Raw genomic sequence first — 14,849 nt, forward strand, 5'->3', positions numbered from 1 at the left:
GGACCAACTGTAAAGCAACCAGTAGAGAGAAAGGCAGTGACTATCAGCAGGTGGACTAAAAGACAATGTGGGCAGATTTCTGAAGGAGACGTTGGCAGTGCTGCAATACTGATGCTCCAGCTATGGAAGAGTTGTTTGCAGTACCTTCTGAATCCAGCAAAACCTCTTTTAAACATAAGAATCCAAAAGGTGGGCAGGCTATTCCAAAGTCATCAAATATTGCCACAGAGCTGGTTTAAGCAGCTGCAGAATTTTTTGAATCTGCTTTCTGTTTCCATATCTGAGCACATAGGCAGAGGAATTTGCATCTGCCCCTGGCCCAGCATGTGGCCACATACAGCATCCCTGCTTCGTTGCAGCACATCAACAAGGGGCAGCCTTGTGAGGTTTCAAGTATTAGGAAAAATCTTTTCTCAGAAAGAGTGTTGATGGATTGGAACAAGCTGCTCAGGGAGGTGGTGGAGTCACTGTCCCTGGAAGTATACAGGAAAAGGCAGATGTGGCACTGAGGGCCATGGTTAGTGGGCATAGTGGGGATGGGCTGATGGTTGTACTGATTTATCACAGTAGTCTTTTCCAACCTTTATGATTGTAAGATTTGATGCCCTCTTCTAAGTGGAAAAACAGAGAGAGCTGGCTGCTCTCAAAATGGAAATTAGGAAGCCTCCTCAGAACCTGGAAAGCTGTGGTTTTCTTGTTGGCTTTTTGTTTTTTGTTGTGGTGGTTGTAGTGGCATTTTTTTCTATAGCTGCCAATGCAGTTCCTGTAGAAACTGCATTGTCTGTGAATTGAAACCAACAAGCAAGGTATCCTCTTCTTAGATGTTAGTTGTTCTAAGATACCTTTGTTTTAGATTCTCACTTCATAACAAAAAACCCTCAGCTTCACAAAACTTCAGAGATTTCTACACTGGGTAGGAACATGATTATGTGAATTCTTAATAGCTGAAGTTGTTCTTATTCAGTTAAGTATTTTGAGACCAGCATGAGATGCCATTTCCAAGCTCAGCATCTTCTCTGTGTTGCTTCTCTGAAATATGTTTAAGTAAAGCTTCCAAGTTCTTTGAATGGCTTCAAGTCTGTATTTATTAGTGACAACATCCAACATCAGGAAGTCCCAAAGTTTGGAGCTGATAGCATGTGAAATTCAGGGCGGCAGGATGGGTAAGGCATTCAGTGAAAAACATTCGTTAGGGTGTGTTTTTCTTTTTTGTCATTCATCATTAAACTGAAAAGATCAACATTTGACCCAACCAACTGCAACTGCTTGATAGAAGCCACTTTGGGAGATGACGCATTGAATGCTTCCCCACACCCTACACAAATATGAAAGTCTTAAATATCAGAAGATATTTACAGCAGCCCTGTACAACTAAGGGAAGAATCTAGGCCATCTCTGTCTATCATTCTCAAATAATTGAGAAATTAACAATTTCACAAATTCATAAATAATTTGTGTCTTTCTTTATATATCTTGTGCATCCTTGTGTTCATATGACTTCTGTAGAATTAACATCCTTCAGTTCTACATCTGTACAGCTGAGTGGCTGTGAATTAATGCTGAGATTTCAGACATGATTCCCCTCCCTTTCTCTTTGTACAGTGGAGATGAGGTGGTGACCTCAACACTGCAACCACTGGAAGTGTTGACATGAACTACGTCAGCCAAATGCCCAGCCAGGTCATATATTAACTTTAATGAGCATACAGGGAGGACCATATGCTGTTCTAGATAGGCTTTTTTTCTCACTTTATTAAGGGAGAAAGTATATTTCTCCCACTGAGCTCTTAAAGCTCCCTGGGGCAAGAGAAGCCTGTGCATCACTTCTTTCCTTCCCATACTAACAGGATAAGGATGTAGGAGTCAGTACCACGGAAGATTTCTCATCTGTGTTCCTTCTGCTGCTCACCATACCCCAGAGAGCCAAATTCTGCACCCCTGGTGCCTCCTCCCTTCATTTCCATGTCATTAACTTTCAAAATGCGGCACTTCCTTGAGAAAACACACAGCAACAGCAGTCCCTATACTGCAACAGAGATGTACACATCCACGACAGCAGGAGCTGACCTTGGAACTAAGCACCAGAATAGGATCTTTCTTCTCCCTACCTTGGCATTTTTCCCCTCATGTCCATGAATAAATTGCATCCCTCTTGCATCCCTGTCTATGACATGAGCATGCTGCTCATGTTATAGATCTATTGTCTTGTAGTTTTTATCTTGCTTTTAAACACCAGGGAAGAAGTCATGAGAGAGAAGCTCTTTTATCTGATGTCCTTGCCAATCTTGACCTGGGATTTATAACTACGTTGTAAGGAGTAAGAATTTGACCTGAATTATCCTTCAGTTTCTAAGTTATAAGATTTCTGACTTCATAGATGTTTGGAGGGGATGTTAAAGTGAAACTTAAATCTTTATGAAATATAGAAAATAGTCACAATGAAGAGGGCATGTGCTGAAGTATTATTTATATTTTGGATGCTCTCTGGAATTCCATCATTTTGATGGCAGACTCTTATCACTAAATGCACAGAGCTTTCTATCTTTTTTACCTAAGGAGAAATGAAAAATTCAGAAATAGCGAATTCAGAACAGTGAAAAATTTAAAAATAATCATGGTAGGAAAGCAACAAGCATGTTTGCTCATGTCCTTTATCTCTCTCAGATAATCTTGCAGAATGTCAGCTTGTATAGAAATAGATTTTTACATATGAACTTGTTACATCACTTCCTAAAAAAAGAGTATTTAGCTTGTACTTAAATAGCACATTCAGAGACTGTTTATGCAGTATTTCTCTTGCAAATGTATGATACTTCTTCAACTAGTTAAAGTCTCTGTATGAAGTCTTAAAACTCAATGTACTTATTTGCTGTGTGTCATTTGAAAGAGCAACATACTCTCTTTTTGAAGATATTATTTTATTTTTGAAAACTATTTTTTGCTATTTTAATCTTCGCTGGTTATAAGGTATAGTTCTAAAAATTAAAAATAAATAAATAAATAAATAAATAAAAGCACATGATGCCAAGAAAGCAAAACCTGAAATCCACCAAATTTGACATAGCAAAACCAAAGTTCAGGAGAACATCTAACTTCATGTTCTATCCGAACAGAGCTTGTTTATTTTGAGGCACTCCAAAAAGGCAAGAAACGATCCAATTTGAGATGAGTGAAATATGTTGTGTCTCATAATGGTATTTTAGTAGGCACTATTAATTCTTCCAAGTCAACTCAGACACAGTGCCCCATGTGATTTGGAGAAGAGAGGAGACAATGTGCCTTTGGAGATGCCATTTTTCAGCTGAAATGTGAAATCAATGTCCTGACCACTTGTAGTCATTAAAAATCCCATGGCAGTTTTCTGCAAGAGTAGAGACATTGACTCCCAAGTCTTGGTGAAATTCCAGCTAAGTAATTATATTCCTCCCTATACAGCTTTCCTTTTAAAGCTAATTTAATGTTCCTCTTCAGTTGTTCTCCCTTGCTTTAAGTGGAAAATCTTTCATTTCCCTTTGTAAACTTTTATTTAGTTCTGCTTTATACTGACAATTAGTAGCTGTCTTTTCTCTTGGTGCACCATTGATGCATGTCTGAGCAGTAGCTGTATGCAAACAGGTACGCATGCAATTTAAAATGCTTTTTATTGACGGTCTGGTTAAAAGCCATTGAAATTAACGGGATGCATCCATTTGAGCTGGTGGTCACAGAATTCATCAGCACTATGAGTGGAATCAAATCACTCAGCTGTACGTTGTAGATCCCTCTCAAACCTTGCTTTTCTAGCCCTGCTGATTATACAAACACTAGGTACTACAGAGTCTGTTCCCTCTGTAGAGTCTGTAGGAAAGAGTGACCAAAAGCATCCAGTGCATCATTTGCTCTGGCAAACTGCATTTGCCTGTGGCGCAAAACAAAGAACAAATTTATGGTTATGCAAAATTTGGAAGTTCATGGTTGGACTTCTTAGTTATCAACGTTATTGCCATTTCTTACATTCACCGTGTCAACATGGTAGCATATCCAGCTACAGCCACAGTGGATATTTCTGGAAAAATATAAGAATTCTCAAGTCTTCCTCTAGAATGCCCTATTTCTATTAAGCTCATACTTATTTCTGTTCACAAATGTATCTTTTCTGTTTTGATTAATGGTCATCCAACTTTTAGTGTTCTGTTGGAGGTTGGAAAAGACCTCTGAGATCATCCAGCCTAACTGTCAACACATCCCCACCATGCCCACTAACCATGGCCCTCAGTGCCGCATCTACGCTTTTCTTGAACAATTCCAGGGGCTGTGACTCCTCACCACTCCTTTTGAGAAGAAAATTTTGCAACTATCCAAACTGAACCATTCCCAATACAACTTAAGGCCATTCCCTCTCATCCTGTCACTGTTACCTGGGAGCAGAGAACAACCCCCACCTCACCACAATCTTTCAGGGAGCTGCAGAGAATGATAAGGTCTCCCCTGAGCCTCTTTTTCTCCAGACTGAACAAACCCAGCTCCCTGCGCCACTTCCCATAAGATTTGTGCTCCAGACCCGTCACAACTTTGTTGCCCTTCTTTGGACATGCTAAGGAGTTTAGTAAGGGGTAGAAGTAGTAAGGAAGAAAGCTTCACTCGAGACAGAAATATCAACTGATCTTTGTTGTGTTGTGTTGGTTTTTTTTTTGTTTGTTTGTTTGTTTGAGCTTCAAAGAAAGCGAATATAAGTGGCAGGAAATAGCTGCTGCAGCTCATACTAGGGAATAAAATGTCCTGTGCTCTCTTGTTCTGAAGAACACAGGACCTTCAGTGACTACTGCCTCAGATGCTTTAGACCATGACCATAGAACACAGACATTTCACAAATTGGAAGTCTCCTGTATTCTACTTTTGGGAGTCTTCTGCTTGCATTTGTACAGCTTTCTTAATAGCACACCATACAGAACTCTTCTTCAGCTTTGCTCTATCCTTATGTCCCTATCCTTGTTTGCCTCATGTGCTGTAGGTGGGCTTTATCTGCTCTTCAAAGTGTGAGATGTTGAAGGAAGAACACTGACACGATTGCAGAGATGTGTTGCTGCTTTCTTTTTGCATCTTCCCCAGCACCCCACTACATTGCTTGACTTAAATTTATATGCTTTTCTCTTCAGAACAAAAAGCGTTCTCAATAGAGATGTAAGGCTTTCCAGATCACTAAGGGCTGTGATCCTGAAGAAGCAAAAATTGTTTCTAAGCATAGTTCTGACTCACAAGAGTTGAACTGCGTGTCTGCTAAATTTCCTGGCATGCATCTAGGAGGATACATTAAAGATTACCCTTGCCCTGTCTCTTGTGCCTCAGTTTACATCTTGGCAGAAGCACATCTTAAAGCATTAAATCAGACAAAAACATTCCACTGTTAAAACCTCAAAGCTGTGTTGTGCTAAACCCAGCACGTAGGTGGGTAACAACAGCTGCCAGTCAGCCTCTGAGAGAAGGGCACCATATGATTTCTTAGCGAACAAAGCATTTAATACAAACACCACACTTTCCAAATATTCTGAAGAGTTCTCCTGAGCAACTTTCTCTAAACAAGACCATTAGGCAGCAAAGTCTGTTTGCTCATCTTTATGCAGATCTTCCCACTTCCACTTCAGTATAAGGTTTTGACTAAAATATTTATACTTTTCTGCTTTGGTACACATCCCACTCGGATCCTATGGGAAGGATTTTTCAGCCTGTGGAGAGAAATGGCAAAATATGAGTGTGGGGTGGCATTTCATTTGCCCACCCTGGCTTTCTGGCTTTTGAGATTAGTAATGTATCTCTCTCTGGAGGGTGCAGAGCCTCTTCAGTGGATCAAAGCTCCTTGCAGATCTAGAGAATAGTTTGAAAATGTTCATTTTGACTTCAGGAAGGCCATGGGTTACAGGGCAGCATTTTGAGGCACAGACCTCCCAGCTGGCATCCTCCTGGCTTCAACACTTTCCATAAGTGGACCATCCTGCCCCATATCTGTCCTGCTTAGCTGAATGCAAAATACCTGGAAATTGTAAATGACCTTCCTGGAAATTCTGTGACTGTAATGTCATCTTCTGCCTCACAGCTTTTCCAGGATTCTTAGTCTTGTCCTCTTCTGTCCTTAGCGCTGTTATGCATTAGCTCATCCTATTTGCATTGGCACTGATTTCAGTGGGATTTGGGGCAGTCTGGATGAAGCATTCAGGCTTATACCTGCACTCTTTTTCAAGGTTGTCCTTGCATATCATAGGCAGGACATGAAAATACACGACTTTATATTCATTGTCCTTTTGAATGTAATCCTCCTGTTTTTATCAAGATTTTTTTTTTCATTCGTGTTTATTTTATGTGTCATTTGGGAGTAGTAGGAATCTGAAATTTTGTTGTATAAGTCTAGCTTCAGTTTCTTGAAATACTGAAGAATGAGTACTCGTTATCTTTAAATAAACTTTAAGGGTATTCTTGATGAGTAATTTGCTCCATAAGATTTTCTTTTTAAACTCCCATGAAATGTATTTATAGAGCAGTGCCGCTATTCCTGATATTTATAGCACACTCACAGTGGACATTAACCATCTTCAGCAGTCAGTGTGCTATTTATTTCCAGGATCATTATGTTTGTTTTCTAGGAAAATAATATTTTTAGCTTATTATTCTGAAGTTTTTGGTCGGTTGATTAGTTGTTGGGGTTTTTTTTGTGGTTTTTTTTTTTGGTCTTAAACGCTGATGAGTTGATGACAAACTAAAAACTTTGAATAGCTGGGAAGTAATCAGGCTTCTTCTCTTTTATGTGCAAGTTACAGTTTTATGTGAGCTTGATCTGTATTTGAAAAATTGTTACCTTACACATTTTTGCTTAAAATTGGGATTTGATCTGCCCAAATGTAAAACTGGCAACACAATCAATTACATTAAAAATTTATATGCTAAAGGCCTGCAACATCTTTGTTTAAGATTCTGGTCACATATATTTTACCAGAGTATTGACTATTGCATAATTATTTTCATAAGTCTGGCATCTCTTGCAGAGTGGGTTATTTAACAAAAATGAAAATCTTTAGAAATTTAGATGCACCAATCACTCACTGCTCTGGTCAGAAGCTGGCAATACAATTCCAGTTTAATATCCTCTTTTGAACGTGAATTCTTCTGCTTCTTGCTGCAACCTCTGATTTGCCTGGTTGTCTTTTTAAGCTGGATGACCAACTGCTATTTTATAAATTGGGGTCCCATTCCCTAAAGCAATAATGTTTCTGCCAGTCTGTTACAAGAGCAATAGTAAGTGGCTAAGAGGTAGGTAGTCACTTTAGAGGAAGAAACAAAGAAATGCCCAGCCTCACTTTTTAGTACAAAAAAAAACATTTGAATGAAAGGAGATGGTGTCTGTGATTAGAAGTGGAAGGGAAAAATTTCCTGGATGTTGGAACCATTTAGCAATTAAATTCATTGATAGCTTGCAGAAAACTCTTTATATGTATAGATTATAAGTAGAGCTTGCAGAATAAAGTGATACCAATATGCATGAAGGTTTAACGATAGTAATGTGCCTAATGGCTGCATCAAATTTTCCCATAGAAACCAAGTCTGTATTGCTCCTCTCTAATTTTATGTTCTCTCTTTCCATTCTCTTCCTCTTTCTCCCTTCTCTCACTTTTGATGTCATTTATATCATGGACTTTGTTCATCACAGGTACCTGCTAGGAGCTTACCTGTCAGCCTCTGCTGGGTAGGAGCTGGCACTTCTCAAAGGCCTTGTGTATGTGTTGGACTGCTGCTGAATGAAGCACGCAGGAAAATGGTGTAGACTGTCTTTATTTGCTGCTTATTCCTCTTTGCATCTACTGAGCACTTTTCTGATGTGCACTTTTTGAAGCAAAAATCCAGGATGTTTGAGGAACCTTCTGTGACCATTGAACTGCACAGCTGAGACGCAAAGAAAAGTTGATGGGTAATGGTCTCAAGTTGTGCCACGGGAGGTTTAGATTGGATATCAAGAAGAATTTCTTCCTGTAAACAGTGGTTAAGTGTTGGAACAAGCTGGCTAGGAAGGTGGTCGAGTCTCCCATCCCTAGAGACATTTAAGAGATGTGGATGTAATACCAAGGGACATGGCTTAGTGATGAGACACAGTAGGTCAGATTGATGGTTGGACAAGATGATTTTGAAGGTTTTTTCCAGCCCAGATGATTCCATGATTCTGTGATTCTGTGTTAAGAGGGGTGATACAGACAGACACTGGTGGTAGATCTGCAATGTAGCTTAAGGATTCTGTAGGTAATGATAATATATTCAATTGTGTTTTAATATGGCACACTGGTTACAATAGCTCACTTCTGATATCTCATAGTTTGTTTCCCCCTAGGCATATTGCACACCCACAAAGTAGATTCAGATGAGTACGCTGGATCAAAAACACAACATTTGCAAAATAACTGTTGCCTAAAACCCAAGATAAGAGGGTCACACATATTTCGGCATTTTCTCAGTGCATGACATCATCATAAATACATCTAGTCCCTTGTTGTTGCTGCAGAACTGAAAAAGGGAACTTTTTCCACTGGAAGATTGGCCCAGTGCTGCGTTTTAGCAATGTAGGATATCACACAGTGCTGGCATTTGAAGGAGTGATAATTTTATGCTTAAAAATGAGTAATGGAGCTATTGAGAATTTTATTCTGAGGAAGTCCTTAGATCACACACCATCGTCTGTTTTTCACATTCTTGTGTATATGATCGTACAGACTCTGCACCCGTCAGTGACGCATTTGCATATAAAATTGAGTGTGTGTGCACTCCCATAAAATACAAGTGGTATAAAAATGTTTTTAAAATTATAGCTGTTCTAAAGAGAAAATTAATTTTTCCTCACTTTGTGTTTTTCAGAGAGACTGCCACAGAGTTATCTGGAGCATTACCAAGGTAAGAAAGTGGCTCTAAACTGACTCTGGGTATCAATGTCTGGAAGCTGCTAGAAGCCCATATGACCATTTTGGGACAGAACATGATCCTTTTCCTACAGAAAACTGCTGGGATGTTGTGAACTGGGGATGCAGGGAGGAGAGGGAAATATGACCGTGAAATACTGGAGTGAACATACTCCATGGCCTACAGCAGGTTGGAGGTTTTTTTTGAGGCTTAGCACTGCTGTGTACCTGGGAAATACGAAAACCAACTGTGGCCCTCTGCCAGCTGTGCAATGATAACCACTGCAGGTGGTTTGCCTTTTGCTTTAAATTTCACCTGAGGGAAGAGGGGAGGGAAACTTGGAGACTGGGGAGAAAAAAAATGCTGTGATCTTAAGACATTTTCATTTGGAAAGCAGAACAGCTTAGATCAAATTCTTCTGTGCTGGGAAAGCTTTTCATAAAATAATAGAACTAGACAGGACTCCTAGGCTGCAATAGAGGTTTTTGAAGAGAGACTTGCCTACATATTGTCAAAGGATGCATTAAAATGCTGTTATCATGCAGATAGAGAAAAGGGTGGAGAGAAGGGGGGAAAATCTGATGTGATAACCTGTCACATAATAGAGATGCCTAGTGAGCTAAAAAATGGTGGTCTCATGTTTCTTGCCTCTTCTGCCATCAGTTTTGCTCAGTGAAGTATGCTGGTGTTTAATGAAGTAATGGTTTGGGGTGTTTTTATATCTTCTGATTAGTAGCAATGCTGTAGTTCATACAATAGACAAAGGAATAATTCAACAGAAAAATCTGTTTTCTTTAGGCATGGTAATACATGTGATTTATTTCTGCTTCAAAGGCAGAGAAAAATTGTCTACCTTTATGGGATGTGGGGTTTCATTAGTTGACTCATCTGTATTGATAAGCTGCATAAATGCAGACCTTCACAGAATTGGATGTTTTTTTCCACCCCTCTCTAATGTATCACTTTGTTTTGTAGGTTCAAAATTTATATCAGTTGTTTATTCATTAGGTTCTTTTTTATGACCTACCATCTTTTGATTGTGCAAGCAGTTACAATTGTGAATTTTCACCAAGGATTTGAAGGGCTGCACAATGACCAAGCTTATTTAACACAAGAATTTATTCATCTTCCTTTAAAAAAAAAATCTCAATTCTTCATATAAAATGAAAACAAAAATAAAGATTCAACAAAGTCTGGAATATCTTTTATTCACTTTAGTGTTAAAGTGTTTCCAGTTTGCTTTCATTCTCCTAATTGGTTAGGTATTATATGACTAATATACTGGAAACATGCAGTCCTTGCAGTGCTGAAATGAATTTCACTTTAAATAAAAGTTAAAACAAGAGATCCAGGTGCTTGAATAAACATCCAGTTTCATACTTGCCATTAACGATTGCCTAAATGTGTTTTTCAAGTTATTACCACAAGCCTTTAATTTCAACTATGCCAAGATGTCGCAAGTGAAAATCAGATTATACAAACAATGTGCAGAAGGCAATGTAATTATGTTATAAATATTAAAACCAATGATCTTGTCTAAATTTTAAACAAATGTTTGTGGCTGCATGCAGACTGGCTGGTCCTCAGCCTTCTCTGGCCTTCACCTATTCCTGCATTTCTCTAAGCAAGAAGTCCCTTGGGGCTTTAATCTTCTGTTTTCATGTATTAATCTGATATTCTATGTTCTTCATTCAAATTTTAAGTGAACCATTTTGCTGTTATTAATTATAACTGTGAAACAGTCTAATTTCCCCACCACTAGCACATTGTTTCCCACCCCATACTCTGAAACTACTTTATATCGTATATCATGACACTGAACGATAGGTTTGACGAACATGGTGGTGACAGGCTGATAGCTGGACTAGGTGATCTTTGTGATCTTTTCCAACCTATGTCTATGAAATTTTAATTTCATTTCAAGGTGCAACAACTAATTACCGCTTTCCCATAGTAATTCTGCTAGTTGTGTTTGATCCAATGGGACAGAAAAAACACTCAGTATTTCTAGAAATCCAGCTTCTATTTGTGCAGTGAAACACAATGCCTTTTCTCTGGGCAGTAAAGATTATATTTGTTGGACTGATCCAACACACTTCAAGCAGTTGTAAATCTGATGATAGGATCTTCATTGTAAGGTGTGTGTGAGTCTGAACTTGAGTTTTGTTTGCCTATCAGAAAGATTTAGGCATTAGTGGTATTAATTAGTTGCTGCTATTAAAAAAATCCAACAAACAAACAAACAGAACAGGCAAAACCAAACTTCTGAATTGCACATAGTTGAATTACTGGAGAGAAGTTAGGGATTTTTTTTTTTTCCCCAGAAATATAAATAGTAAGAATTTACAGGGAAGAATATTTTCTCTTCTAAAGTAATCAAGATAGTCTCCTTATGTCCCTTTAATAAAGTGTCTGTGTAAATGGTGGTTTTTTAATGTAGTCATTTTCCACAAAATACTGCTTCTTGGTTTCTAATGATTAAATTAAAGCAGAAGTAAAAATTACCTTACTTTTTGTCACTGAAGAATGTGTCTCATTCATAGAAAGAAGTGGGAAAATCTGAGTTAGTGAACGTCATTTATAAGGAAACTTAATCTATTAACTTTGCCTGTAGAAAGATGCAAGAATATTCTGTATGATTATATTGTGTCAGTTCTAATTTACCAGTTATTTCTGATGGGGGAAGCTTTGAGCAGGAATTGGAAATTTCAACTTAAAATATGTTGAAGAAGCTTTACCACTTTTATATTAAATGACATTATTATGTCTGTGAATGTATATTGTTTTTTCGAAGAAAGGATTTCTGTGTGCAACAGCACATCAAAGAAAGGATCTTCACAAGGAAAACTTTATAATAATATTAAGTTGTTCATTGCATGACCTATTTAGAGTACTCAGATATTTCTTGTTGTAGACTACATAATTAAATTTTAAATGGAACATGATAAAGAAATTATACTGGTGATCTCTAGAGATTTGAATACCCTATTTGGATCTTTACAAGAGTGTAGCAAAGACATACTTTAAAATTTAATAAAGGTCTGGCCTATTTTTTTTTTCCTTTTAGATGTGCTATAACTACTATAGCAGCTCTATTTCAAACTGCATTTGCTCTCCACATTATATACATGATACCTATGATAAGAGACCAAACTAAAATTATTAAAAGCATATATATCTTAAATTGAGAAACCCACAATTTATGTATGATGCAGAACAATTTATGAATGAAGATAAGCTCCTAAAGCCTTGCAGTACCCTAGCTTGCAACCAGCCCTTCACAGACCATCATTTGATCTAAGCTGGTAACATGTCCAGAGAGATGTAATTTAGTGAGGTAGTGTGCTCGTGAACAGTGCAAAGCCCTACGGGCACGAGGGACATGATATTTGGAGCTTAAACAAGAAAATACCCCACTGCAATATCAAAGGAATGGTTTCAGTCTCTAGCCCCTTCTGTTTGCTTCTGTGAAAGATTCTTTATATTTAAAAAGAACAAATATTTTAAATATGGACAAACCACATGGATTATTTGTTTGCTTAAGTTTAGTAATGATAACAAAGGTGAAATTTCTTTTTTCATCTTATATGTAGTGGCTTGATTTTGCTGTTTACTCGGTCAGAGTAAAGTTTAAATGGTCGCTTCCTCTTGGATTTTGAGGTGAAGGCCATCTTAGAAGTATGATTTGAACTTTTTTGAAAAGGTGGTATGAAATCTGCAACAAAGTATGACAGCAAGAATACACTGGTGTGCCAAAAAGGTATACTGAAAATTTAAGTCTTTTAAATTCTCTTATAACCACAGTAATTTCTGGACCTCTTGTAATTTAAACCAGCAATCTGGAGTAGGGTACAAACTGTAAGCCCTCTAGATTTAAAATTTTATTCTCCCCCACTCCATAAATTTCTTTAATGATGTCTAAGTTCCATTTACTGTAGAGACATGTTCCTGTGTGTCTACAGAATTTTGAAAATAAAATTTGAGTACTGAAGTTACTTCAGTACTTTTGAAAAATGTTAACCTGCAACTTCACCATTATTTAAATCTAATGCAACTAAGCTTTTATCTAAAAGGAAAAGAAGAATTGACAACCCACCATATGACAAGCAAAATGAAATCTCTTGATCACTAACTGTCAGCAGTCTTTCTAATACCATTGTGTTAAGGAATGATATGTCTTCCAAGGAACTAAGTACACAAGGTTTTGAATCATTTCTGTCTTGACAGCCTCACCCAAGTAACTACTTGTAAGTGCTTGGATGAATTATAAAATCTATGTGGTTCTGTAGAGTGAGTTAATAAAATATCCATGAGCATTTTAATTACTATGAAATGAAAAGGATCTTTTTTTTTTTTTTTTTTTTTTTTTTTTTTTTTTTTTTTTTTTTTCCTGACAATAGCAAGGATGTAGACTAAATCCAGGTCAGTTGCTATCTTTATGGGTATTGCATAGATCAAGTAGTTGAGGTTGGCCATCTCTGCTCTTCTGGACCCCTTCTGGGTAAATTCTTTTGACAAACAATTTCTCTCATTCTAAGAACACCAGGTTATACCTTTCCCTGCTTGTGCTTCGTGATGGATGGACGGACGGATGGATGGATGGATGGATGGATGGATGGATGGATGGATGGATGGGTGGATGTCCTTTCATGACATCTGAACTGCTTTGCTAGTGATGTCAGACTTGAATACCTACAGCATACATCTCTGTCCCAGTGTATAATACAATTTTCCTTACCTTTATACAAGACTTACTGAAATTTATTCTTCTTTGTATAAAGCAGGGATTTGGTATAGTCCACTTGTGACCCTCTCTTTGAATGCAGACATTCTGCTTTCTGCCTCTAAATCCCTTCATGGAACTCACTTTCATTTAAAGGCATATAAATAATAGGTCATGAAAACTGGGAGGCAAGCAGTGGTAGCTGATAACATTAAAATCTCTTGAATGTCAAACTATATGTAGCTAACCAGAGTTAGTCTTTAGAAATGATATCATCATGTATCTTTTCTGAAACCACATCATTAAAAGGAAAATAAAAAGATTTCAGCCCTCAATATTTAATATTCTAAAGTCAACTGCTTGAAAGAGCAGGTTTTTCACAATTTGGATGCCAGCCACTTTCTGAAGAAAATCATTATTTTAAATTGAGACTCAAATTTAACTAATCATTTAAAAAAATCTTACATTTGACATTCTCTGTGCCTCAGATGCTTATTTCTAAATTATACCTTCTTTCATCCATTTTGAGCTATTTTTCTGTACTGCAAGCCGGACTGTCTATTATCCATTATATGCACTGTACAATAATACTCTGATGCTGTTTGGTCTTTCTGAGAGGCAGTCATGTAAGTAACAGTAATGATTTGAGATAGCAATAGGTTTGCTGTGATTGTAAGGTGAATCTGTTTTCCTGAAGAAATAATATTAAAATTCTCTTTGATATTCTGATTTTTATTTTTTTCGAAGAAAACTTCAGTACCATTACAATGTGACATGGAGTTATTCATTATGGCAGCTGTTGTAAATTTTTTAATTTTTTTTTTTACATCCTTTTCAAAATATAAAAAATTTAAATTCAAAATTTACACCTGATGTAAATGTTAAAACACACTTATGTGCAATCTGATCCCTTTCTGGAGAGATATTTTTAAAATCTTAAGAGGAGTGTAAGAAACACAGAGGTGATTATCCATATGTGCTTACTGTTGACTTGCATTCAAAAATTACAAAGGTACCAATGGTAGGATCCACATTGCCTAAATTTAGGTATCACAAGCACGCTCCGCATAAAGAACCAAGGGAGAAATGAAAAGAAATAGGTGCATTATCTCAGGACAGGGTGAATAACCTTGGGGAATTGTTTTTTCTTTCTATGCTGCCTGAAAGTAAAGCCTGGGGGAACAGCGTTAACTAGATGTTTCACCTGATGATAGCT

General features: G+C 37.4%; 1 protein-coding gene across 3 annotated transcripts in view; it reads left to right on the forward strand.

The window, feature by feature from the left end:
• The window catches only part of CELF2 (CUGBP Elav-like family member 2), a 370,306-nt gene that overhangs the window by 61,780 nt on the left and 293,677 nt on the right, over positions 1–14,849 (forward strand). For all 3 annotated transcript variants that reach the window (XM_085215689.1, XM_085215679.1, XM_010720047.4), the window contains exon 2: positions 8,869–8,904. Coding sequence is in view for 1 of the 3 variants with exons in the window: in XM_010720047.4 (XP_010718349.2) it covers positions 8,869–8,904 (36 nt within the window). In the remaining 2 variants the exon portion in view is untranslated. The remainder of the gene's footprint in view (positions 1–8,868; positions 8,905–14,849) is intronic.

This window comes from Meleagris gallopavo, chromosome 1 (genome assembly GCF_905368555.1).
Source record: "Meleagris gallopavo chromosome 1, MGAL_WU_HG_1.1, whole genome shotgun sequence".
Lineage (NCBI taxonomy): Eukaryota > Metazoa > Chordata > Aves > Galliformes > Phasianidae > Meleagris > Meleagris gallopavo.